The sequence below is a fragment of the Rattus rattus genome, chromosome 9 (assembly GCF_011064425.1).
Source record: "Rattus rattus isolate New Zealand chromosome 9, Rrattus_CSIRO_v1, whole genome shotgun sequence".
NCBI classification, from domain to species: domain Eukaryota; kingdom Metazoa; phylum Chordata; class Mammalia; order Rodentia; family Muridae; genus Rattus; species Rattus rattus.
The window spans coordinates 3,612,265-3,637,013 of record NC_046162.1 but is presented as its reverse complement, the minus strand read 5'-3'; the positions used below and the strand labels follow the sequence as shown (position 1 = coordinate 3,637,013).

General features: G+C 46.0%; 1 protein-coding gene across 1 annotated transcript in view; it reads right to left on the bottom strand.

Annotated features, from left to right (window-relative positions):
* Nucleotides 1–24,344, bottom strand: part of Nprl3 (NPR3 like, GATOR1 complex subunit) — a 38,112-nt gene extending 13,768 nt beyond the window's left edge. The window contains 7 exon segments of the mRNA XM_032912132.1: nucleotides 1,582–1,663; nucleotides 3,646–3,799; nucleotides 7,095–7,169; nucleotides 8,621–8,750; nucleotides 12,161–12,199; nucleotides 15,344–15,413; nucleotides 24,095–24,344. Of these exon segments, the coding sequence (XP_032768023.1) occupies nucleotides 1,582–1,663; nucleotides 3,646–3,799; nucleotides 7,095–7,169; nucleotides 8,621–8,750; nucleotides 12,161–12,199; nucleotides 15,344–15,413; nucleotides 24,095–24,212 (668 nt within the window). The 5' untranslated portion in view covers nucleotides 24,213–24,344.
* Between the last annotated feature and the right edge of the window lie 405 nt (nucleotides 24,345–24,749).

Genomic DNA, 24,749 nt, shown 5'->3' with positions numbered 1-24,749 from the left:
GACATGGGACCATGGAGTTAGTTCCAGAAGGAGACCCAGGTACTTGGACAACCAGGGTAACCTCCTAAGGGATTCCTACTTCCACTCTATAGTCACAGACACTCAGGGAATAGGGTTGCCATCTAGAGCTATACCAGAACCTTGGCTTTGGTTAAAATAGTAAGTCCAGAACAATTCTACTGAAAGGATGCTCTTAAAGCTCAATGCCAATTAAGCCCACAACCTCCTGTCTTTTAGGTTTTCTCTGAGAACACCTTTCTCAGGGATCTGGCAAAGAGCTACGTCAGAAGGCAGATGTAATAGTTGATGCTACCCACCCAATGTATACTCAGCTACACCTTTTTATTGCTGAGGGAAGAGGACCTAGAGGCCAACCACAGACTTGTGGGGTGAGGCTGAGAATGAATCAGGCCAAGAGGGCTACTGGGCAATCATAGAGGTGTACAATATCAGGCAGGGGTGGGAGCAGAGAAGGTCACAACTGCCACATCCTGCCATACAAGTGTGGCTCTCAGCCTCCCAGGACAGGTTCCAGGACCCAGGGCTGCTGGCTGCTGTAGGAGTTCACCTGGAGAAATGAGACCATACCCTTAGGCACTAACAAACAGGGTTTCTGGCTAGAAAGATCTTGAATGCCTTTCTCACCAAAAGTTCTAATTCCTGTGTTCCTCTGAATTGGTCCACTAGGTGGCACTGTGAGGCCTCAAGCCCTGAGCTGTGCCTGGCAGATGACAAAGCTTTGTAAGGTTTTATATTTTTCCCACTACGTCCTTTTTCATTTTAGAAACCTAAAGTCACTGGTTTCCTTTTTACTTTGTTTGTTAGATGCTATGAAGCCAAGCTTTGTCTCCATAAGTGAATTAGTTCCAGGCCAGCCAGGGCTATAAAACTGTCTAAAAAATAAAAGAGAGAAAGCGAGTATCACACACCTAGATCAAGCCACTCTCACTCAGTGAGAGTCTATCTCACACACACACACACACACAAAAACACACACGCACATGCACACACACAGGCTTAAGTATTTTGTATGTATTTAATAGAGTATTTAGCCACCAATGTAATCAAATCCACATGAGGTTTCCATTGTGTTCCCAATACTTGCTGACCTCAGATGGTCAGTGTCTCAAACTCCAGCTCTCCCAGAGCAGAGCCTGTCACAGTCACCTCCAACTCTGCCCACTGAACTTGGATTTCCTCGAGTGAGAAGAGGCAATGGTGACAGCCACCTCGATGCAGACGGTAAAGAACGTGGCTCTAGGTTAGGCTCAATAAGTGCTGCTGCCTGAATGGCTGGAAAGCACTGTCAGTGTCACCGACAGTTGTGGGCGGAGCTTCTGTTGTAAAGGGTCAGGAGGTAACGGTCTCTGCGAAGTAAAGCACTCAACAAAGGGGCTGCCATTAGGAAAACGGACACCAAAGTGGTTCCCTGAAAAGTGGCCACACAAGTGTCCCATCCTTAACCTTTCTTGTCCCTGTCTCAGCAGAGCTCCAGCACACACACACAGAGCCCATGCAGCACTGTCTGAGGGAAGCTGGCCAGAAAGAGGAGGTTCAACAGCACAGCCCTAGGGGCCTTACCTGTCATAAGCTTCTTTGAGGTCCCTAGCCAGCTTGCACTTGGGCAGGATGTGGTGGAATGGGGACTGAGGACCTTCATTTGCTACAAGAAAAACAACAGTTAAGGATTTACAACTTCCAAAGCAAGAAATATGCACAGGCCAGAACATGAGCAATCTTTAGAACAAATTCAGCATTAACAAGTAATGGTAAACCAATGCTAATATCAAAAACTCCTGTAATCATCACCACCACCACCACCATCACCACCATCATCAATATATCCGTGATCCCTGTAAAAGTAGACTCAGGCTGATCTGAGAAACTATGAAAACTATTTGTATTTAAACTTGTCAACCTTGTAGTCACAGGAGTGAACAGTCAGCTCCACCGCCTCCCACAGAAGGCGCATGTCTCTTGGCTCAGCAGCCCCTACCCTCTGTTGCAGGGAGTTCCCATGCCATTCCTCTTCTCTCCCACACTGTACAATCATGAGATGCATCTTTTACCTTCATGAATCTCTAACAAAAATATATATAATTAAGATGAGCATGGGTTTTTAATATTTAATTTTTTAACAAGTTTTTGTTGGTGTTTTTGGGTGGTTTCTTTCTTTTTGAGACAGGGTCTCACTGTGTAACCTTGGCTGGCCTAGACCTCATTCTGTAGACCAGACTGGCCTCAAAAGTCAGAGATCCCCACTTGCCTCTTTTTCTCATGTCCTGGGATTAAAGGAAGTACCAATCACACCCAGATCTAAATCTTAAAAGAAAATTTCTGGATTGTTCCCTATCATACTTATAATTAGCTAAAATAGAAAGCATAAGTGTTGTTTGTTTTGCTGTCTCTCTGCTTGGGTCCTGGAGCTGGAATGCAGAGCCGCACACACTAGGCACACACTCTACACCCACTTCCAGGTCCGTAATACAAGTGGGTTCTGTGCTGGAGACACAGTCTCTCTATATCCATGACTGTCCTGGAACCCAGCAATCCACTGGCCTTTGCCTTCTATGGGCTAGTATAAAAGGTACACACCACCATGCCCATCTAATTTTCAAAGGAAAACAGTAAATTTTTCACTGAAAATACATTAGAATCAGACCAGACTTTGTTAGTTTGTAATAATTTGGTCTAATTTCGGTTCCTTGTTCTTTCTTCTGCAACTTTAAGGTGAGCCTTGGAGAAGGAGGCTGAGGTCACTCCCAGTTTCTCTCCAGTGTAGTCCCCAGGCACACTAAAGGCTACACAGTGTCTATCAGCACAGACTATTTTTTGGATTAGTTAGAGGACAGTTAGGGTCTTCAATTTAAAAGCCAAGGATGGAAATCACCCAATTTACCAGCTGGATGTTCTCAATGGCTCCTCCCTGATTTTCCTATCCCGGGACAAATTATGTAGCACAACCAAAGCCAGGCAGAGGTATCTGTCCTAAATGAAAGGTGATCACATAACAATGTGTGGGGTTCTTCCTAGAGAGATCAATTCAGACCCATCCATTTAGCAAAGCAGATCCATATATGAACCCCTAGAAGAGCCATCTTGTACCGGTCATGACCAGCTCAATGTGAAGATCCTGTAACTTCTCTGGCCAGTCTCTGCTTACCAAGTATTGTAAGGACTCCCTCTCCAGTATCCAGCTCACCAGATGCCAAAGCTCTGGTTAGCTTCTGACAGTTGTGGTGAAATGTGGGAGAGGCTGGAGCTGGAGAGTCTCTGTCCTCTCAGCGTACCCGAGTCCACAAAGAGAACTAACTGGGGGTTGGGGATTTAGCTCAGAGGTAGAGCGCTTGCCTAGGAAGCGCAAGGCCCTGGGTTCGATCCCCAGCTCCGAAAAAAAGAACCAAAAAAAAAAAAAAAAGAGAGAGAACTAACTGGCATGTGATCAAACTTGCAAGGCAGCAAGCCTGCCCTTCCCTGCACAGAGGATCTCTCTAATAGTGTCCCTGGAACTCGAGAGCTGACTTAGAGCATTACCTGCAGTTCCCTGAAAACAAAGCAGAATGACCAGCTGGTCCTCTAGAGACACTACACAAAGAGAAGCCATCGGCCAGAGCAGACCCATGCTCAGCAGGCTGCTGCACTCACCATCGGCCATAGCAGACACCTCATCCTGAAGTGCTAAGATCAGCTTGGCCTCCCGTGTGAGGTACTGGCAGCGGCGCTCCTCATGCTGCAGGACGGTAGCAATGCGCCGGGACAAGGTGTGCAGACAGTTTATCACTGACGGGTCAGCATTGGCCTGCACTCAGAATATGTGTACAGAGATACATTTATAAGACTCTAATATATGTGTACAGCAAAAACGTAGACTATGAAGGAGGCCCTCTCCATTGCTTTCCACTGGTTTCTCTTCATAGCAATTGCCATGCAGAATTCCCTGTGCATGCCCATAGCCTGCCTATAAGCCTGCTGGCTGACTTTCTCATCTTCTAGTCTTGGGAACAACTGTCTAGAGGGTTGCAGAGATGAACACACATCCCCACTACACTAGGACTGTAGAGAAAAGCAAGGGACAGCTAAGGGTACTGATCCCACCCACCTATTATGTGATCTTGGGTCACAGGTCATCATCTGAAGAAGGAAAACTGACTGAGCAGAGGAAACTAGTCAAACACCTATGGCACTCAGAACAGTTTGACCTGACCAAAACCTTGGAGGTATCTGTAATCACTGTTGTACACTGACCAATCATGAACATGTCTGGCCTATTGTTTATAGGAATTCATTCACAACAGGCCACACTGTTCCAGGACAAAAAATACAAAAAAAGTGTTATGCTGTTCATTAAATGTATGTCAGGGATGAATTATTCCTAGTAAAGACCCAATCTGTTAATCAGATTCATACTAGGCTCCCAGCCCATGTCCCTCCGCAGTGTCCACTGCGTACCCACACTAACCAGGCCAAAGCAGCATAGAGAAGGGGCTTGGTGAGAAGTGCCCTCACCCCTCTGGAACCTATCAGTGACCATAGTTAACCAGCAGGTGTACACACCCAGGCCAAGGGTGGAGCAGGCCTCTGTGAAATCTATGGAGATGCTTGAATGAGCAGATAACTGAGCTGAACATGACTCAGAGTTTCTAGAGGCCACCAGGACTGCTGAGTAATACTTGGGGGTACAGGGTTAGAAGTGGAAGGGACAAATGGCACCGCTGATTAGGACTTCTCATGCTGTTCCCATCCTGATTATTTGCCAAGTGACCCTGTGTCTGTCACCTTTACGTCAATTATCTTACCCAGACAACACTTTGTATACCTGGTGTTGGAAAGATTTTCTGTATTCTCAATAAGCTCCATATTTATAAACAGAAGTAAAGCCTGGGCAACCTTGCAACGAGGCAGTCTGTCCTGATTCTTCCTGCTTGGGGCACTCCTTGATCATGTCCTAAAAGGGCTGATATAAGAGTATATACAACTGCCTCAAAACAAAACTCACATTTAGAAGATTCCATGTAGAAGCACTCACTAGAAAAGCAGGGAGAGGATAACCTTGGACACAGACTTTCCTTTGACTAATGACTCAAGTCATAGTGAATCACCCTCTCTGCTGGAGGTGCCACCAGCTGAGGTACAAAAGCATCCGTACAACAGCTGCTGGGGACCAACTGTTTGAGTTTCCCCTTTGTGCGAGGCGGTTCTCACCCCCACGCCATTAGGCTCAATGACATACGCTGAAGGGATATCTACTATGTCTTGTTTGTATGGGCTAACACTGAGGTAGCTGCCTTCAGCACCGGAGGTATGCAGGGATATGCTGAGAAAGCTGCCACCTAGAATATGTCAGACTTCAATGGAAATGCTAACAAAGAGTGGACGTACAGCTAGGCATGGCAGCTTACTCCTCACTTGGGAGGCAGAGGTAGAAGGATCAAGTCTGCATATGAAGGTTGAGGCCAGCCTGGCCTATGTGACACCATCTCAGACAAAGTGAACATTCACAGTACGGAATAAGCACCCAAGTTACTATATCGTCACCCATGGGACTTTCCGCCTGCAGATAAAACTACACCTTCATAGCAGCTTCCAGACCGCAGGACACAGAAAATCTGCCCAAAGAGACGAATCTGGAGGTGGGAAATGTGACTGGACTAATAGAGACAGAGACCACACACGTGGAGCGGGATTTGCATCTTACCCACACAGGCCAACTGAAAACCATTCTCAATCAGGACGTTTACAGGCCAAGTACTAGTTAATACCAACTTAGCATGGCTAATTCTTGTCAGATTCCAAAGGGCATTGTGGCATACAATGATAACCACTGTCTCATAGCTGTGCCCTGTGATGGAACAATGAATGGGTAGACTACAGGCATGGGGCGCACTTGCGAGGTGGAGGCAGGAGGATCAGGAGTTCTAGGCCATCCTTAGATACATAAGAACTCATGGCCAGCCTGGGACATATGAGACCATTTCTTAAAAAGTAACAAAAGCCAGGCACGGTGTCACACACCTTTTAATCCCAGCACTGGGGAGGCAGAGGCAGGTAGATTTCTGTGAGTTTCAGTCTAGCGTGATCTACATAACAAGTTCCAGGCCAGCCAAAGTTACATACTGAAATCCTGTCTCAAAAGAACGAAACAAAACAAAGGAAAACAACCAAGTGCTGGAGAGGTGGCTCAGAGCTCAGACCGTTCGCTGCTCTTCCGAGGTGCTGAGTTCTGTTCCTAGAACACACGAGGTGGCTCGCAGCCACTTACTTGCTGTGATGAGAGTCAGGTTCTTACTACACAGCCAAAGACAAGCAGTCATGCGGACTTCAGTTGTATACTTTCTTGGAGCACTAAATACTGGGGCACTAAGATAGGGTTTTACGTAGCGCAAACTGGCCTCAAATTCACTATGTAGCAGAAAGTGACCTTGAACTCCTGATCGTCCTACCTCAGTCCCCCAAATGCTGGTCTAGCTGAGTGCTCATCTGTCTGGTTTTGAAATAAGATCTTATTCTGTGGCACAGGCTGGCCTCAAATTTGTGGTAATTCTCCAGCTTCCTCCTCCCAAGTGCTGGGGTAACAGGTGTGTGCCACCATAGACTTTAAAATGGGAAACATTCAGGGCTAAGGATGTAGTTAGTAATAGAGTGCTTACCCAACATGCATGAGGCTCTGGGTTCCATAACGACCACTGTTTTAGTTTTTTCACCTCCCCCCTTTTAAGGTTTTATTTATTTTATATATGTGAGTACACCATCGTCCTCAGACACACCAGAAAGGAGCATTAGATCCCATTATAGATGATTGTAAGCCACCATGCGGTTGCTGGGAATTGAACTCAGGACCTCTGGAAGAGCAGTGAGTGCTCCTAACCACTGAGCCATCTCTCCAGCCCATCTACCACTGTTAATAAAGTACATATGGTTATGTGTATATATTTTACAAAAAAGTTGGAGGAAGGGGAGGAGAGAGAAGCAATGAGCTATGCCTCTACCTGCATGTTACCGAAAGGGCAAGTGCCATGCCCTCAGCCTGAGCTCCCTGGACACTGGGAGCTCCCTCAGATCCTCCTTTAGGACCTAACCACTTGTACAACACTCACCCTCAGTGCAAACACCACATTAAAAAGGATCATGGTTGGTGCTTCCCGCTTTGGAGATGGATCTGTTTTGGAGACCTGAAAAAGAGCATAATTCTAATAAATCAAAAGACACAATACCTTATCTATCTCTTTGTGACAGGGTATCCCTATGAACTGCAGGGTGACCTAGAACTTAATATGAGTCCAAGCTGGTCTTGAACTCCAGTAATTCCCAATACTGGAATCAGAGGGTGGGACACGACGGACAGCAGAGAACCACAACTTTCTACAGAAAACTGTAGTGCTTTTGCTCAGAGAGAAGTCAACCACCACACAAACAGCTGAATCACATATGTGCAGTGAGCAAAATGGCTTGGGCTCAGAGTTCAGTGATTGAAATCATGCTGACGATGTCCAAAGTGACAGGACAAAAAAAGATGCACATGGGAGGAGAGCCCAGAACCATGCCCCTGCTGCCCTGGCAAGGACTTGGAACACTTAGAGATAGGATAGCAGCCCTGATGCAAAGGCAGCCAGTCTTGCTACAGTGTTGGCCTCCACGCAGTCTCAGTAACAAGTACCAAAGCACTCAAACATACCACTTGGAGAGGCATTCTTCAAGCCTAATTACCAGTGTTGCCTATAGATGGAGTTAAATCCCTGGGTCCCAACTCTCCCTACAACACCCAGGAAATGTACCCATCCCTGCCTATTACTGCAATTCTACAGGAGGTAACTGTCAACTCCCCCTTCTCACCCACAGAGAACAGAGCCCTGTCATTAAAGGCCACTGCAGGGAGGGAGGGTACTATCAAAGGTGAGACGTTCCTCACATGGATCAAGCTTGCGAGTCACAGCACAGCTCTTTATACATCTCTAAATGATATGGCACACTGAAACGGTTCTGCATCCAAGTGATGCTGTCATGGAGCCTGCCTGTTTGCAAAGGGTTTACTGGCTCTAGTGTACAATCTCCTTCAGGTATTAGCACACTGAACCTTGCTAACATTCCTCAGTGCCCAAATACTCATCCATCAGAGAACATATATAGAAAGGTTAGCACAACAATACGTGCTAAAATACGTTGGTTATTAAAATAGCACTTCACAGGGAGCACATACCATTGTTTAAAAGTTCAGAACAATTGTCAGTTAACTCATTTTTGCCTTCCTCTACATATAAGAGGAAAGGCCAAATAGTAGAGATCCAGAATGTAGTCAGCAAAGGCTAGTAACAGAGAGCTGGGGCTGTAGCTCAGTGGGCCAACAATTGCATAGCATGTGGAAGACTATGGGTTCCATCCATCATTGAATAAAAAGACAAGCTACTGGCAAGGACTATAGCACCTGGGGACAAGTACCCTGTCATCCTCTGCTGGATCCCCAGGACCCATGAAGGTACACATCTGATGGCAAGTGGCTGATCAGATCTGCTACCCTCATCACACATTCACTAGCATCAACGTCAGCACAGTTCCGATCCTCAGAGCCAGTAAAGGCCAGGCTCACCCACCCTAGAAAGATCCTACCTGCTGAGGAGAGCCATACCTGCCCCAGAGCATGCTGCAGCAGTGTTGGGTGCCCCACAAACCGTACATTATCAATCTTCAGCTCAAACTTTTGGCCGCACATTTCAGATTTGGTTGCCAAAATTGTTGCCAGAATAGCATCCGAGAACCTTAAAATTGTAAAAAGGTAGGGTGGAAACGCATTAGCAGGAATCACAGCACCGTGCCCAAGTACCCACAAGTGGGGGTGGCTCAGGAAATGACAGTTCTGTGGAGCTACTTTGTCCCCAGAGGGTGGCATTCCTATCAGTGACTCTCTTGCAGCAATCCCAAGGTTAGGGATGTGAAATCACCAGAATTACAGGTAGGAGGCAGGAGAAGCACAGGCTGAAGGCACATGCTGTCATTTCTGGCATGCTGTATGAAATTAGAAGAGAAACAGCTGCGGTTTGCATTGAAAAGGAAGATCAGCTGGGGCTGGCACTGCCCTCAGGAGCCACTCACTGAGGCTCACGGCAGAGGGGCCTCTCCTTACTGCGCTGTAGTTTGGGAACTGTGCCTCTCAATATCCATGACCCCAGTCCCTCTACAACAGGGCCACAAAAACGACCAGGGGACAGAGCTCAAGGATGCATGCAGTATGCTAACTACATCCCTTTCAGCAGAGCTGCTCAGCCCCTCCCTTATTCTGAACACTTAAACTTCCCATTCTTGTACAAGGCATGCATACTGTGTTACAGGAACATGGGATAAACAGAAATGAGTGTCATGGAGAAGTGGGAATGGCTGGGGTGCGGGAGTTCACCCTTTCCAATAGCCATCTGTACATCTGTCTCCCTATTGGCAAACCTAATCCTCCCTGTCTGGGGACCTGGATAAGTGAGTTGTCTGCAGGGAGGAGAGCACTGGGGCCTAGTGTTGCCTCTTATCTCAGAGACCAGGGACTGAGGGCCTCCACTGTAGACATACAGGCACTGTTTCTGATCTGGCCCTAAAGGGAGAGAGCACCTATGTTCACCTATCTACTAGAGAAAGCTTTCTAATATCTAAGTAGGGTGGTTTGGGGAGGACAGCTCCAGCACTATCAGGATCACAGTCTGTCCTGGGCAGAGGGACCCTTACAGTCCTGAAAGAGACTATGTGGGACCTTAGTCTTGTTTCTCCTGGAGACATTCTCTGTGGAGGAAGGAAGGGAGACAGACTAACATCATAATTCCTCCACTGCATGATGAAAAAGGAAGGTCAGCTTCAAACAGCTGCTGTGGCTCTCAACTCCCAAGCAGCAAATGACACTGGGACAGAAAGTGTCTATGGGGGCACTCATTCCAGGCCACCCTACACAAAGCAGGGCTGTAAGACCAGTGACCTGGAGGCAGTATGGAACAGAAAGACGTCTGGCTATGGTCAACATGCAAGGCAAGCAAGCAGCTGTGCAATTCTCCCACATCTACCCAGGCCCCGTGAGAACACTCCAGGCTGCTATGGCCTGGAGGGCTTGTGCAGGATCCCCTGGCTGTCACAGGGCTTCTGGGCCCCACATAAACCAGAGGCAAAGAGTTGCTCACAAGGGCTTCCTTTCCCTCTGTAATGCGGGGTTACTCAAACCTTCTAGAACTAGGCTTATCACTAAAATTCTGGGACCTGTAAGACACCCAGACAAACCCTTAGTCCCCCTTCCCTGGAACATTAATGTCTGGGATATTAGAACAAGGAAGACTCAACATCTCAGACAAGGTTTTTTTTAAAAAAAAAAAAAAAAAAAAAAGCCTATGTAGCTTTCCGTCCCTTCTACCTGTCTGAAGGGCACACTGATGTGGACATAGGGTCAGGATACTAAATCCTACCAAACACTTGGGCTCTGATCCAGCCAGCCCTTCACATCACAACTACATAAGCAGCATCCGACACTGTACCATCCAATGAGCTAATATATAAAAGTAGCAGATGGGAGAATGTCCTTAACCACCGCAGATCGCGTCTTCCTTGACAGTCTAAAAACTCCCTCTCTGCCGTGAAGAGCCATAGACATGCTTCAGTGTTGGCCATGGATGCCCAAAGGCACCAAAACTCCAATGTGCCCTTGAAGGAACAAAATCAAATCTTACCCCTCTAGGAGGCCTGACCTCAGATGGCCATGAACTGCTGAAGTTAGGCCATGAGGCCTTAAGTAGCTATCCTAGGAAGTCCTGTGTAGCTGGCCGTTCTGTTAATATGAGCTGCACACCACCTCTTAACATTACACATTTATGATGAAAGACACTTGCTTGGTCATGGACTTAGTGTTTGATACCGTAATATACACAAAGGCAAAGTAACCTGAGACCAGGGAAGGGGTATAACTTACACTTAGCAAATTACAAGGGACAAGGTGTCCTGTTTCCAAAATTTACAAAAATCCTTTGAAAGCCTGGTAAGCATAAAATAAGACAATAAAACACCTGCTACAAAAACTAAATGTTTCTAATCTAAACATCCGACAACAAGATATTTAGGAAGATGTAGCAGCCCAGTTGAAAAGCAGGCCAGGATTTTTTCCTTGTTTTAATTTCTTTTTATTTTGAAAGAATAGTTTTTCTAGCTGGAGAATTCAAGGATTCTATTTTTAATAAAACATTCTGGAGTGGGGTTACCCAGAAACAAAGAGGGGAAAGACAGGAAAGGAGTTCAACTCTATACCCTCAACCTGCCTTTTTTAAAAACGTGTATGAATGTTTTTGCTTGTATGTGTGTATATGCACCATGTATGTACCTGAGGCCCATGGAAGAGAGCATGGAAGAAGGCATGGGATCCCCTGGAACTAAAGTCACAGAGACTTGTGAGCTGCCGTATGGGCTGGGGATTGAACTGAGGTCCAATGGAAGAACATGTGTTCTTAACCATGACCCTCTCTCCAGCCTCTCAACCTGCCTATGATAGAAGATTACACACACTGAATGTATAGCCATGGCTCACACAGAATGAACTGTTAGGGGGTAAGTCAGTGCAGCTTACCAAAGTTCCATATCACCTTCATGGGGACATTTTTGCCACTATTTGGTTCCTTCTAATCCTGGGTATCTAACTAAACATTCAAATACTCAAATGCTGTTAACACAGACAGTCTGTCGGTCGGTCTGTCTGTCCCCTCCCTGCCTCTCTCTCTCTCTCTCTCTCTCTCTCTCTCTCTCTCTCTCTCTCTCTCTCTCTCTCTCTCAAAACTAAAGCAGTGATCATGAGCCCTGGCTGTACAGTAGGACTGGAGATGAGAAACCCACACGTTGGCCCAGTATCATAGGACTACTAGTTCCCATTTGGGGAGGAGGTTTGCACAGCACACCCGGTCCAGAAATCTCTCTGGTGCCAGCCAACCATGCTTTAGGGTCTCAGAGATGTGAAATAGCTAAATAATTCTGAGTGGAAAAAGGGCAGAGGCTGTGGGGAAATCTGGGCTCTTGAGAGGCAGGGAGGGTCCAAGCTAGAGCCTATGCACCTCGTTAGTCATTCTTCAACATTGAGAGAAATTAGGCAGTAAGCACAATTACGAGAAGAGAAGGCAGCCGGAATCAAGACAGAAAAGGGGTGGAGAGATCTTGGTCTTACCCTGCAACCAATTGCTCATCGGTTGGAGGACATGGCTTGCTGAAATGGGAACAGGACCATCAAGACCAAACAAAACATTCTTTCTTTAAAACCACGTAAAGTCACAAGGTTGTTTTATAAAAACAGTATTAAAGTCTAGCAGAAGCAGCACTATGAAGTTTTAGCTAAATGATATGACTTACCAGGTGAGAAAAGACCCCCAGATGAACACTTACCAGGGGACTTTTCTCACTAAAGCTCCGATTCTCACACATAAGGACAGGCCAGGAGAGAATGGGAGCCACTGTTCAGAATCCAGGACACTGCAAGAGCAGACCCTAGTATCTGATCTCCCCAAGAGTAGGTTTCTTGTATGTGTGAGAACAAATACGATGCCCAGACAGAAAAGCTTTCTGAACTACGGTGCCACAAATATCATGACCCCCAGATCCTGGAACAGTGTGGAGCACCTGCACACTCGCCTCCTGAGCCTCTACCCCAGCTGGAAGGAGGTCACAGGGGAGGCAAGCACACTTTGATGCTCTATGTTCCTGTGAAGAACATTTGACTCTAGAACATGCTGCTTTCAAGGAACCATGAAAAGCTACCTGAGGGCCCTACCCTGAAGAGCCACTGTGGCTCCCCAGCTTGCTCTCACCAAGAAACACATGGCCAAAGACCCATGGAAGAGAAATGTGTACCAAGGGTGCCCTTCCCTAGCAGCTCCACACTTACAGTCATCAGGTTATAGAGCCCGGAGCGTGAGAGGTTAGCAGACCTCCCTCAGCATCCTAGAGCTCAGTCACAATGGGCCAGCCAACAGACAGGACTTTATACGGGGTGGATACACTCCAAGAGTGCACACTTAATTTGGTAGCCACTGAGCAGCTGAAGTGGGGGAGGACAAATGGATTCTTTTGAATTTCGGAGATGTTTGTTTGTTAACTGGCTGGTTTTGTTTACTTTGTTTAGTTATTTTTCTGAGACAGGGACTCTCGTATCCCAAGTTAACAACAAATCCTCTGTATGGCCAAGGGCCTTGGTCCTTGGATCCACTTTAGCTCTGGGATTACAGAAATTCACCACCATGCTTGGTTTATGAAGGGCTGGAAAGCCACATGTTTCTGTGTAAACAGCCACACTGGCCAGTGTCTACAATCCTGACTGAATAGCATAGTTCTGGTCCTTAATTACAAAAGGGAGACAACCCCAGTCAGCTAAGTTTCCACCTGGGAAGCTGACGAACAGGAAAATCCTGCAGGTCCCAGGAAAGGAGCACCTTTGGGGCAGAGTGGGTTTTGCTGCAGCACTGCCCTACTTCAGAAAGAAGCCCTGAGCTTGGGAGTTGTGAGGGGACTGGCAGAGAACTGAGGCCCATTAGGAATTAATCTACATCTTGTACTCATGTGGGGCAGAGATTGGCAAATGCTATAAAGTTAAAATTACCAAGCGAACCAATTCTCAAGTTCAAAGAAGAACTTAAGACAAAAGCACTCTCATCCAAGGTTTTCTGGTTTTATTATACTCAATACTGAAATGGAGTCCCTAGAAAACATCTTTGTAAGACTCTGAAATTCGGGTTGGGGATTTAGCTCAGTGGTAGAGCGCTTGCCTAGCAAGCGCAAGGCCCTGGGTTCGGTCCCCAGCTCCGAAAAAAAAAAAAGAGGCTCCACTCCAGTGGATCTTGGTGGGAGGTAAACATGAGGGCAGTCGCTCCACAGTGGCCTGTGACACCAACAGAAAACAAGACATACCTGCCCAGTATACAGCAGCAAAGGGTTTGGTTTGGTTTTGTTGTTTTGAGACAGTCTCTTGTAGCACAGGCTGACCTCATAATTGGTTAAGAGCTAAGGCTGGACTTAAATCCTGGTCACCCCTATGTCCACCTTCCAAGTGCTATTATTACAGCAGGTACCACCACAACCAGCTGGGGCAAAAGCTTTCTCTCTACCTGTGACACATTTGTTTCAAGCCACCATCCTTAAAGGAAAAACTACATCAAGACCCTTCTCTAAAAGGACCAGCAATTTTCTATCTCCAGCCACCCAAACTTACCACCTCCCCTCACTTCCACCATGTTCACAGAAGAGAATAACACACACACACACACACACACACACACACACACACACACACACACACACACACACACACACACACACTGGGAGCTGAGGATGTGATGCATGGATCAACATGGTTGCCTGAGTTATTGATGACCATCATGCATGTAGTCCTGGGGGTCAGACCCAGTAGCATATAAAGTGGACCTAGTAGCACAGGCCTGTCATCACAGTACCTGAGATGAAATAAAACAAAAACAAACAAACAAGCAAAAGCCCACATACTTTTGGCACTGTAAATCAGAGTGGTGGACATGGTGCCTTCTCAAAGATCTGACAGGACACAGCGCTGACTCACTACACAGCAAAGACCCCGTGTGGAGTCTCAGTGGCCTTCTCCTGAGAAGCCCTATCCTTTTTTTTTTTTTAAATGGTCTTTTGAAACAGGGTTTCTCTGTGTAGCTCTGGCTGTCCTGGAACCCACTCTGTAGACCAAGCTGGCCTAGAATTCACCAGGATCTACCTGCCTCTGCCTCCCGAGTGCTGGGAATAAAGGTGTGCACCACCACCGCCAGGCTGGGAACACTATCCTTTGCCTCACACAGGATCCCTGTGTTCTAGGGGACCCAGGCAAGTAATTTGCAATCTTCTCTCCTTTATGTAGGCCTATGCTGCCTCTTCCTACCCTTTCAAATGAACAGAAGAAGGCGGAAATGCTGCTTATGAATGTAGACCGTGACAGTCCTCCCAGACAGAGAAGAGCAAACACAGGAAGGGGCAGCCCCAGCTCCCACAGCGCCCAGGCTGCACTGTACCTGAGCCCCGCATCTCACACTGGGCATGTGCTAAGGAAGTAGGTCTGAGAATGGCTAAGGACCTGCTTCCTCTAAGATCCTCTCATTGGAGAGAAACACACCACGTGACATGCCTCATCCCTCCTCTGACTCCTCTACCTGCAGTGAAACCGGAGCCAGTCAGGGCTGGCAGTGCAATCCCAGCTACTCACTTAGGAGCACTCACTAGATGGCAAAGGGCACCAGATTTCTCAGAGGGACAAACATCTGGGTCAGCAGAAGGGTGGAGCTCTGCCCAGACCCAGAAAGAGAACCAGCCTTCCTGCCCAGAATGGCTGTTGACCCCTTACCTGGAGTCACCATCCTGGTCATCAACATGCTCTCCCGTGTTGTTGACAGCGTATCTGCTACGTGGTTTATCTGAGTGAGACAAAAGAAGAACTGCTAAGAATGCTCCACACACAGGACTGTGGAGCTATGAAAACACACGGCTCCACTGTCTAACAATTAATATTCATCTACAAAGAGGAACAAACATTCGTCCATCTTGGAAATATTAGGCTGAGCACAGTAAGTCTGATACACTGTCAAGTATCACGTCTAGGAAACCCCTGATCAGCACAGCTGTAGGGCACACAGTCAACTGAGCATTAACCATGGCTAGGAAGTGTTACTTATCATTACAGAACTGAACTTCAGGGGACTATGTAAGGTGACAGTGTCACAATGGAATGAATGCAGTTAATGACACTGAGCCACAAACTTCAAATGGTTAAAGTGGCAAATCACACGATGTATCTGTGATACCGTGATAAACATGCTCAGGGGTACATGTAGCCCAGTGGCAGTGCTTAGCATGGATGAGACAGACCAGGTTCTATCTGAAGCGCGGGGGGAAATTATAACACAGTTTCCGAAAAGTTATGATAAAGTGCTACTCTTTGGAGGAGGGTTGAAACCAGGATCTCACTATACTGCTAGGGCCAGCCCTGCCCTCTGTTTAGCTGAGGCTAGATTTGAACTCCTAATCTATACTAATCTACCTCCTAAATGTTGGAGATTACAGTGTTGGGATTACAAACGTGGCCACCATGCCCAGCTATGGCTGTTAATTTTCTTACAAAAAATTATATATACGTAATTATATGTATGGGAGATATGCACATATAGTGTGTGATGTGATTAGATAAAATAATTTTCAAATGTACATACTAAAGCCTTCATACACATAAACAATTCTTTACTAAAACATTATGGTTTAAAAAAAAAAAACAAAAACAAACCACAAGCCAGGTGTGGTAGTGCACGCCTTTAAATCCCAGGGCTTAGGAGGCAGAGGCAGGTGGATCTCTGAGTTTGAGGCCAGCCTGGTCTACAGCAAGAGTTCCAGAACAGCCACAGCTACGCAGAGAAACCCTGTCTTGAAATCAAAAACAAAGAGAAAACCATGTGATGAGGTGGCATCTGCTTATAATCTCAGCATTTAGGAAGCAGGGGCAGGACTGCTGCAAGGCCAAGGCCAACCTTGCTCTATATGGCATGTTCTAGGATAACCAGGACCACACACACACACACACACACACACACACACACACACACACACACACACACACACACACACACACACAAGCAGGGGCTAAGGAGACAGCTCTGTGGCCCAAGAATGATCCCCAGGATCCACAAGAAGCACCAGACATAGTAGTATATGCCTATAGCCCTGGTAATTGGGGCTGCAGATAGGTGCATCGAAGAGCCTCCAGTCTAGCCAAAGCACTCAGTGTGAGCCTTTTTCTTTTCTTTTCTTTTCTTTTCTTTTCTTTTCTTTTTTCTTTTCTTTTCTTCTCTTCTCTTTTCTTTTTTTCAGAGCTGGGGACCAAACCCAGGGCCTTGCTAGGCAAGCGCTCTACCACTGAGCTAAATCCCCAACCCACTCTCTCCCTACTTATTCAATACAGTACTCGAAGTCCTAGCCAGAGCAATCAGACAGCGAAAGGAGGTCAAAAGGATACAAATTGGAAGGGAAGAAATCAAAATATCACTATTTGCAGATGATATGATTGTATATTTAAGTGACCCCAAAAGTTCCACCAGAGAACTACTAAACCTGATAAACAACTTCAGCAAAGTGTCGGGGTATAAAATTAACTCAAACAAATCAGTAGCCTTCCTCTATTCAAAGGATAAACAGGCTGAGAAAGAAATTAGAGAAATGAAACCCTTCACGATAGTCCCAAATAATATAAAATATCTTGGTGTGACTTTAACCAAGCAAGAACCAAGTTCTTGTCTGTATGACAAGAACTCAAGTCTCTGAAGAAAGAAGTTGAGGAAGACCTCAGAAATGGAAAGATCTTCCATGCTCATGGATTGGCAGGATTAATATAGTAAAGATGGCCATTTTGCCAAAAGCAAAATCCAATCCCCATCAAAATTCCTACTCAATTCTTTATAGAGATAGAAAGAGCAATTTGCAAATTCATTTGGAATTAAAAAAAAAAAACAAAAACCCAGGATAGCGAGAACTATACTCAACAATAAAAGGACTTCTGGGGCAATCACCATCCCTGATCTCAAGCAGTATTACAGAGCAATAGTGATAAAAACTGCATGGTATTGGTACAGAGACAGACAGATAGACCAGTGGAACAGAACTGAAGACCCAGAAATGAACCCACACACCTATGTTCACTTGATCTTTGACAAAGGAGCTAAAACCATCCAATGGAAAAAAGATAGCATTTTCAACAAATGGTGCTGGTTCAACTGGAGGTCAGCATGTAGAAAAATACAGATCGATCCATTCTTATCACCCTGTACAAAGCTTAAGTCCAAGTGGATCAAGGACCTCCACATCAAACCAGACACACTCAAACTAATAGAAGAAAAAGTGCAGAAGAGTCTCAAACACATGGTCACTGAGGAAAATTTCCTGAACAAAACACCAATGGCTTATGCTCTAAGATCAAGAATTGACAAATGGGACCTCATAAAACTGCAAAGCTTCTGTAAGGCAAAAGACACTGTAATTAGGACAAAACGTCAACCAACAGATTGGGAAAAGATCTTTACCAGTCCTACATCTGATAGAGGGCAAATATCCAATATATACAAAGAACTCAAGAAGGTAGACTCCAGACAGTCAAATAACCCTATTAAAAATGGGGTATTGAGCTAAACAAAACATTCTCAGCTGTGAATTATTGAATGGCCAAAAAGCACCTAAAGAAATGTTCAACATCCTTAGTCACCAGGAAATGCAAATCAAAACAACCCTGAGATTCCACCTCACACCAGTCAGAATGGCTAAGATAAAAAAACTCAGGTGACAGCAGATGCTGGCGAGGATGTGGAGAAAGAGGAACACTCCTCCATTGTTGGTGGGATTGCAAACTGGTACAACCACTCTGGAAATCAGTCTGAGGTTCCTCAGAAAATTGGACATTGTACTACCTGAGGACCCAGCTATACCTCTCCTGGGCATATACTCAAAAGATGCCCCAACATACAACAAGGACACATGCTCCTCTATGTTCATAGCAGCCTTATTTATAATATCCTGAAGCTGGAAAGAACCCAGATGCCCTTCAACAGAGGAATGGAGACAGAAAATGTGGTACATCTACACAATGGAATATTACTCAGCTATCAAAAACAATGACTTCATTAAATTCATAGGCAAATGGAATGAACTAGAAAATATTATCCTGAGTGAGGTAACTCAATCACAGAAAAACACACTTGGTATGCTCATTGATAAATGGATATTAGCCCAAAAGCTGGACTATCCAAGATGCAATCCACAGACCACAGGAAGTTCAAGGAGGATGACTAAAATGCGGTTGCTCCCACTCCTTCTTAAAAGGGGGGAAAAATATCCATAGGAGTGGATATGGAAACAAAGTTTAGAGCAGCGACTGAAGGAACGGCCATTCAGGGCCTGCCCCACATGTGGCCCAAAACTAGGTAAGATGCATGAAGCTACAAAATGCATGCTGAAAGGGAATGGATATAGATCTCTCCTGAGAGACACATCCAGAGCATGTCCAATACAGAGGTCAATGCTAGCAGCAAACCACTGAACTGAGAACAGGACCCCCTTGGGGGGAATTAGAGGAAGGATTGAAAGAGTTGAAGGAGCTTGCAACCCCATAAGAACAACAATGCCAACCAACCAGAGCTTCCAGGGAGTAAACCACTACCGAAAGACTATACATGGACTAACCCAGGGCTCCAACTGCATATGTAGCAGAGAATAGCCTTGTTGGGGCACCAGGGGAAGGGGAAGTCCTTGGTCCTGCCAAAGTTGGAACACCCCCCCCCCCAGTGCAGGGGAATATGGGGGAGGCAGTAAGGAGGATGTATGGGGGGAATACCCATATAGGGGAGGGAGAGAGGATGGGGCTTAAGGACAGGAAATCAGGAAAGGGAATAACATTTGAAATATAAGTAAAGAAATATATCTAATAAAAAAATAAATAAAAATACAATATTTTTAACAGAAAAAAAAATAAGCAACAAAGTGACAGGAAAAGGCATCCAAATGTCAACTTCTGGCCTCCACATATGCACATAGTGTGTATATACACACACATACACATATGTATGTATAGATGTATAACTTTAAAATTATCAGACATGGTTGAGTGTGCCTTTAATCTCAGTTTTCAGGAGGCAGAGACAGACAGATCTCTGTGAGTTTGAGGCCAGTCTGATCTACAAAGTGAGTTCTAGGCCAGCCCAGAACAACATCATGAGACACTATCTCAAAAATAAATAAATACTAAAACAGGGGTTAGAGAGATGGCTCAGCTATTAAGAGCACTGGCTGCTCTTTGAGAGAACTTGGACTCAGTCCCCAGCTCTGCTACATGGTGGCTCACATCTGTAACTCCAGTTCCAGATGATCTGGGAACTCCCCGGCCTCCATGAACACTGCACACTAATGGTGCACAGGCATACACATAAGCAAAACACCATAAACTAAAATAAAAATACATTTTAAAAATAAAACCAAATAAATAGAAAGAACTCTAAAAAGGATACCAAATAATCGTCCAGGGGAAACCCCAAGTTCTAGCAAGGGAGACTAGGATGACACGGTAGTTTGGACGCCGCGCAGTGCTGCACACACAAAGCCTGGGGCGCCATGCTCACCAGTGGGAAACGGCGTGGAATCAGAGAAGACGTACTGTTTTCTTCAATGGGATATTGAGCACAACCATTTTTTTTCTCTCCCATTATCAGAACATTTCGAAAAGCTACAGCAGCTCTCTTTGGTCTCAGTGGCAGAAGCGAGACGGCGAAAGAAATGTCCTTGTTTACAGAGGACCACGGTAACACAAATAGTGTCTTCTGGGGCCTATCACCTCTGGAGTTAGCCTGTGGCAAATGTGCCCAGCCAACCCAGCGCAAGGGAAAGTCTAACGAGTGCCAAGACTGAGAGACAAAGTATGACCCAGGACCGGGCAAGTGAGTACCTAAGGATGACTCTGCGGTCAGCCTGGTGGCCACCCCACGCCTGGAAGGCAGAGGTAGGCACATCTGTGAATTTGAGGCCAGCCTGACGGACATAGTATTTCTAGGCCAACCAGGAATAAGTCCCTGTGTCAAGAAAATAAAAAATAAAAATTATCTAGTGGAGATTAAGGCATGAATTTTTCAAAAGAACCACACCTGAACCCAAGAGGGCAGCGAAACTCACCTTGAGAATGTCGACCGCCAAGCAGTAAATGTTCTGGTTTTAGAAACTATGGGGAAAGGGAGCTGCCTCTACCTCCATCCACATAAAAATCCAAGTTTGAGGGCAGAGCCTACCACAGTTGATATTAAGTTTCCAGTGAAAAATAATCAAAATTTCTCAGAACAAAACTGAAGGGGAGAAAAGGCAGAAAGTGGCGAATTCTACCTGTAAGGATAACATAGAATGGCGCGAGACTTGCATGTGCAGAAGCCATTAAAAGAGAAAAGAAAGGGGGCTGGGAATGTAGCTCAGATGGTACAGCACTCCAGCTCATGCTTAGCATGTCCGAGGCCCTAGGTTTAACCCCCAGGACCACACAGAAGTGTGTCAGAGTAGATGCCTGTAATCCGGGCACTCTGGAGGTGGAAGCCGGAGGCCATCCTTCACTACCTGAGACTTTATATCAAAGAATAAAATTTTAAAAATAAACACTGGAGTGTAGTATAGGTGAAGGTGATGTGAACTACTCAATAAGATGATATAACCATGGGGTTGGGGATTTAGCTCAGTGGTAGAGCGCTTGCCTATGGCGCAAGGCCCTGGGTTCGGTCCCCAGCTCCGAAAAAAAAAAAAAAAAAAAAAAAAAAAAATGATATAACCATATAGAACGCTGAGTTCGTTGGCTTTTGAGGGCCAACATTCATAGAAATCCAACAACCACATGGGAACAACCCTGGCCTGTCACAGGACTCTAAGCAGCACACACTTGACTCTTGGAAAGTACACAGACTAGACTGGCTTTTATGAGCTTCTACCGTAGATCAAGATAAATGAATTGTAAGGCCAAGAGTGGAGGTGCACTCTTTAATCTCAGCACTGAGGAGGCAGAAGGAAGAGGAGGATCTCTGTGAGTTCTAGACCAGTGTGATCTAACTCCAGGCAGCCAGGGTCTTAAGTAAATAAGTTAATTTAAAAACAAGACCATAAATGTTCTAAAGAAAAACTTATGAGTGGTCTCTCGTTAACAATCTTGGAAAAGGCAGGGCCTGGGTGTGCTCCCTTGCAATCCTACCGCTCCACGAGCAGAGAAGGTAAGTGCCATCAGTTTAAAGCTAGTCTATTCTACACGGTAAATCCTAAACCACCCTAGAATACAGAGTTAAACCCTGACTCAAAACAGCAAAACAACATCATCATCTCCCAGAGCAGAAGGCCTTGCACATAAGAATACTCAGAAACCACAAGACACTAGACTGAAAACATGACACCATCAAAATCAAAATTCTGGCAAAAATTACACAGAAAAAGCAAACTGGACACCTACTGTGACAAAAACAAAACAAAACAAACAAACAAACAAAAATAAAACCCAAACAAACAAACAAAAAAACCCAACCAACCAACCAAACAAACAAACAAACCTTCTTTTTTTATTTCATTTTTTTCAGACAGGATCTTACCATGGCTCTGACTAATCTGGAAGTCACTATGTAAACCAGTTTGGCCTGGGACTCAGAGATACATGCCTGCCTCTACATCCAGAATACTGGGACTAAAGACGTACACCACTCCTGGTCTAAACACCTTACTTTTAAACTTAAATATATAAATAATTCTTTCAAGTCTAAAAGGAAAAACTAACAATTCAAGGAAAAAAAAAATCAGGCACAGAATATGAATTCTCTGAAAGGTGAATCCAAACAGCTCTGGAAAGAGAAAAACAGGCTTGCTCTGAATAACACCTCACACAGTAAAACTATCAGATATAGCTTCTTGTCATCAGACTAATAAAGACTAAAAATTAATGTTTAGAACGTGATCATAAACCCTCAGACTCAACCACACGACTCAAGATCGATTAGTTCCTACAGATATTCTAGAAAAGAATAATTTCCAGAAAGGACACGTGTAGTTTGTACGGTTTTTGGTGGTGGTGATGGGGTTGGGGCATGGGTACGTGGCCTACAAGCCGGAGCAAATGTGAAGTGTCCACCTTACTGTCTGGAGACGGGTCTCTCACTGAATCAGAACCTTACCCTTCAGGCTAGGCTGGCTGGCCAGGGAGCTCTTGGGATCAGCCCATCTCTACCAGTCAGTGATACCATTACCTACACCACACTCCACAGCCAAGGCAGACTTTTTACACAGGTGCTGGGAATTCCACCGTGGGGTTCTCATGCTTGCAAAGCAAGTGTCAAACCATCTGTGTGGCCCCTGTCCTTAACAGAGGGCTGGATGAATCAACCACAGTATGCATAGCCCACGGAATTTGCTTCAGCCATTAAAAAGAACAAGGCGGCTGGAGGTGCTGGCCGGTGCCTTTAGTCCCAGCACTGGGGAGGAAGAGGCAGGCAAATCTGAGTTCGAGGCCAGCCTGGTCTACAGAGTGAGTTCCAGGACAGCCAGAGCTACACAGGAAACCTGTCTCAGGGTGGAGTTGGGGGAATAAGGCATCTCTATAGGTTGAAGCTGTTCAAGACACAGACATAAAGTACAAAGGAAAATGAGCAAAACGGACCTTTCGGCGGTGCACGCCTTTAATCCCTGACACTCAGGGAGGCAGAGGCAGGCGGTTCTGAGCAGCCCAGCTTGGTCTCCAAGACAGTTGGGGCCACTCAGAGAAACCCTGTTCCAGAAAAACTTTAATGATAGTAACAGAGAGAAAGGAAGGAAAATGGGCAGTGTATTTCCACTTGTACTTGGAATATGTGTGTTCACGCTTGTGTATAAACAGGAGGTTTATTAAATGGTAAAGGTAGTTACCCTTTAAGGGGATAAGGGGGGCGGGGCTGAGAGCAAGATACCAACTTTGTTTTTGTAACTGAAAACGCTTTGTCGTGTTAGTTAAGAACAATGTTCACCCACAGAGGAAGGCTGTGCATGTGCCCATGCAGCCGTGCATTACAACTAGGCAGGAGTATGTGCTCAAAAACTCGGAGAACCTTCAAGGGAGATGCTACAGCATGAAAAACGAGCGTCCTGAGATTCGTGGAGGGGCTGGGGGGAGGGGTGACGCGGTATTTTATTTTTCGGTGGGTAACACTTTGGGAATTTATGTACAGCAGGGGTGATTAATCAGTTATCTGGGCATGGACCAGAGTTCAAGGACAACTTCAGACCTTACAGTCATTTATACTGTCTAAAACAACTTATAAATCCGTGTCTGTGCATGTAAAATCTGGTGTCTTTCTGGGTTTGTCTGGAGAAAAGGCTGGCCTTGGGCTCCCGGCAATACCCCGGCCTCCGCGTCCGGAGCGCTGGGATCCCAGACGTGCACTACTCCTGGAGCCGGCAATTCTTACGCATTTCTAGTTTCACAGGCTGGAGACTCCGGAGTCCTGCCGCGGCCCCTTTCCTCCTCCTCCAGCTCCTCACTGTGCACCGCGCGTGGCAGGGCGGGTGGCCGCCAGGCGCCACTTACTTGTCTGGGACGCGGGGTGCTCCTGGCTCCTCTGGAAAGGGTACCTGAAGAGCAGCTTATTGCCCCTGCTGCCCGAGCTCACCAGGATCACGCTGATGGGGCTAGTGTTGTCCCCCATCCTGCGGGAGCCCGGGCGTGCGCCTAAGGGGAACTCGCGTGGGAAGCGTAGATACAGAGGGAAGAAGCTGAAGCCAGGCGCCGGGCCCGCAGGGACACCGAGGAAGCGGGTGCCTCCACCACGGCGCTCACTCTCGCGAGACTTCACCGAGCGACGCTCCACAGCCCCCGCGCATGCCCGAACGGCCGACTGCGCAGGCGCGACGCCTCGGCTGAGCCCTGGTGGCTCTCTAAGGGAACCTGTCTGCTTTTTAAAGTCATACACTTGATTTAACCAGAGCGTATAAACTTAAACAGGAGCGGTGGTCGGGATCGTACCAGTCTGCGCATCACGTAACAATAATGTTTCCAAACTCTACAAAGAGAGAAAATTGTCGTATTTCATTTAACTCCCACACTATTACTCAATGAGAAAGTACCATTTGAGTATCTGCCAGTGTCTGAGAATGACACTTAGTTTGCCCTTTGATGGTTTGGATGTGTGATGTGGAAGGATGGTACCCTAGGATTCATCCAAGCCTTTATCACAGTCATGTGT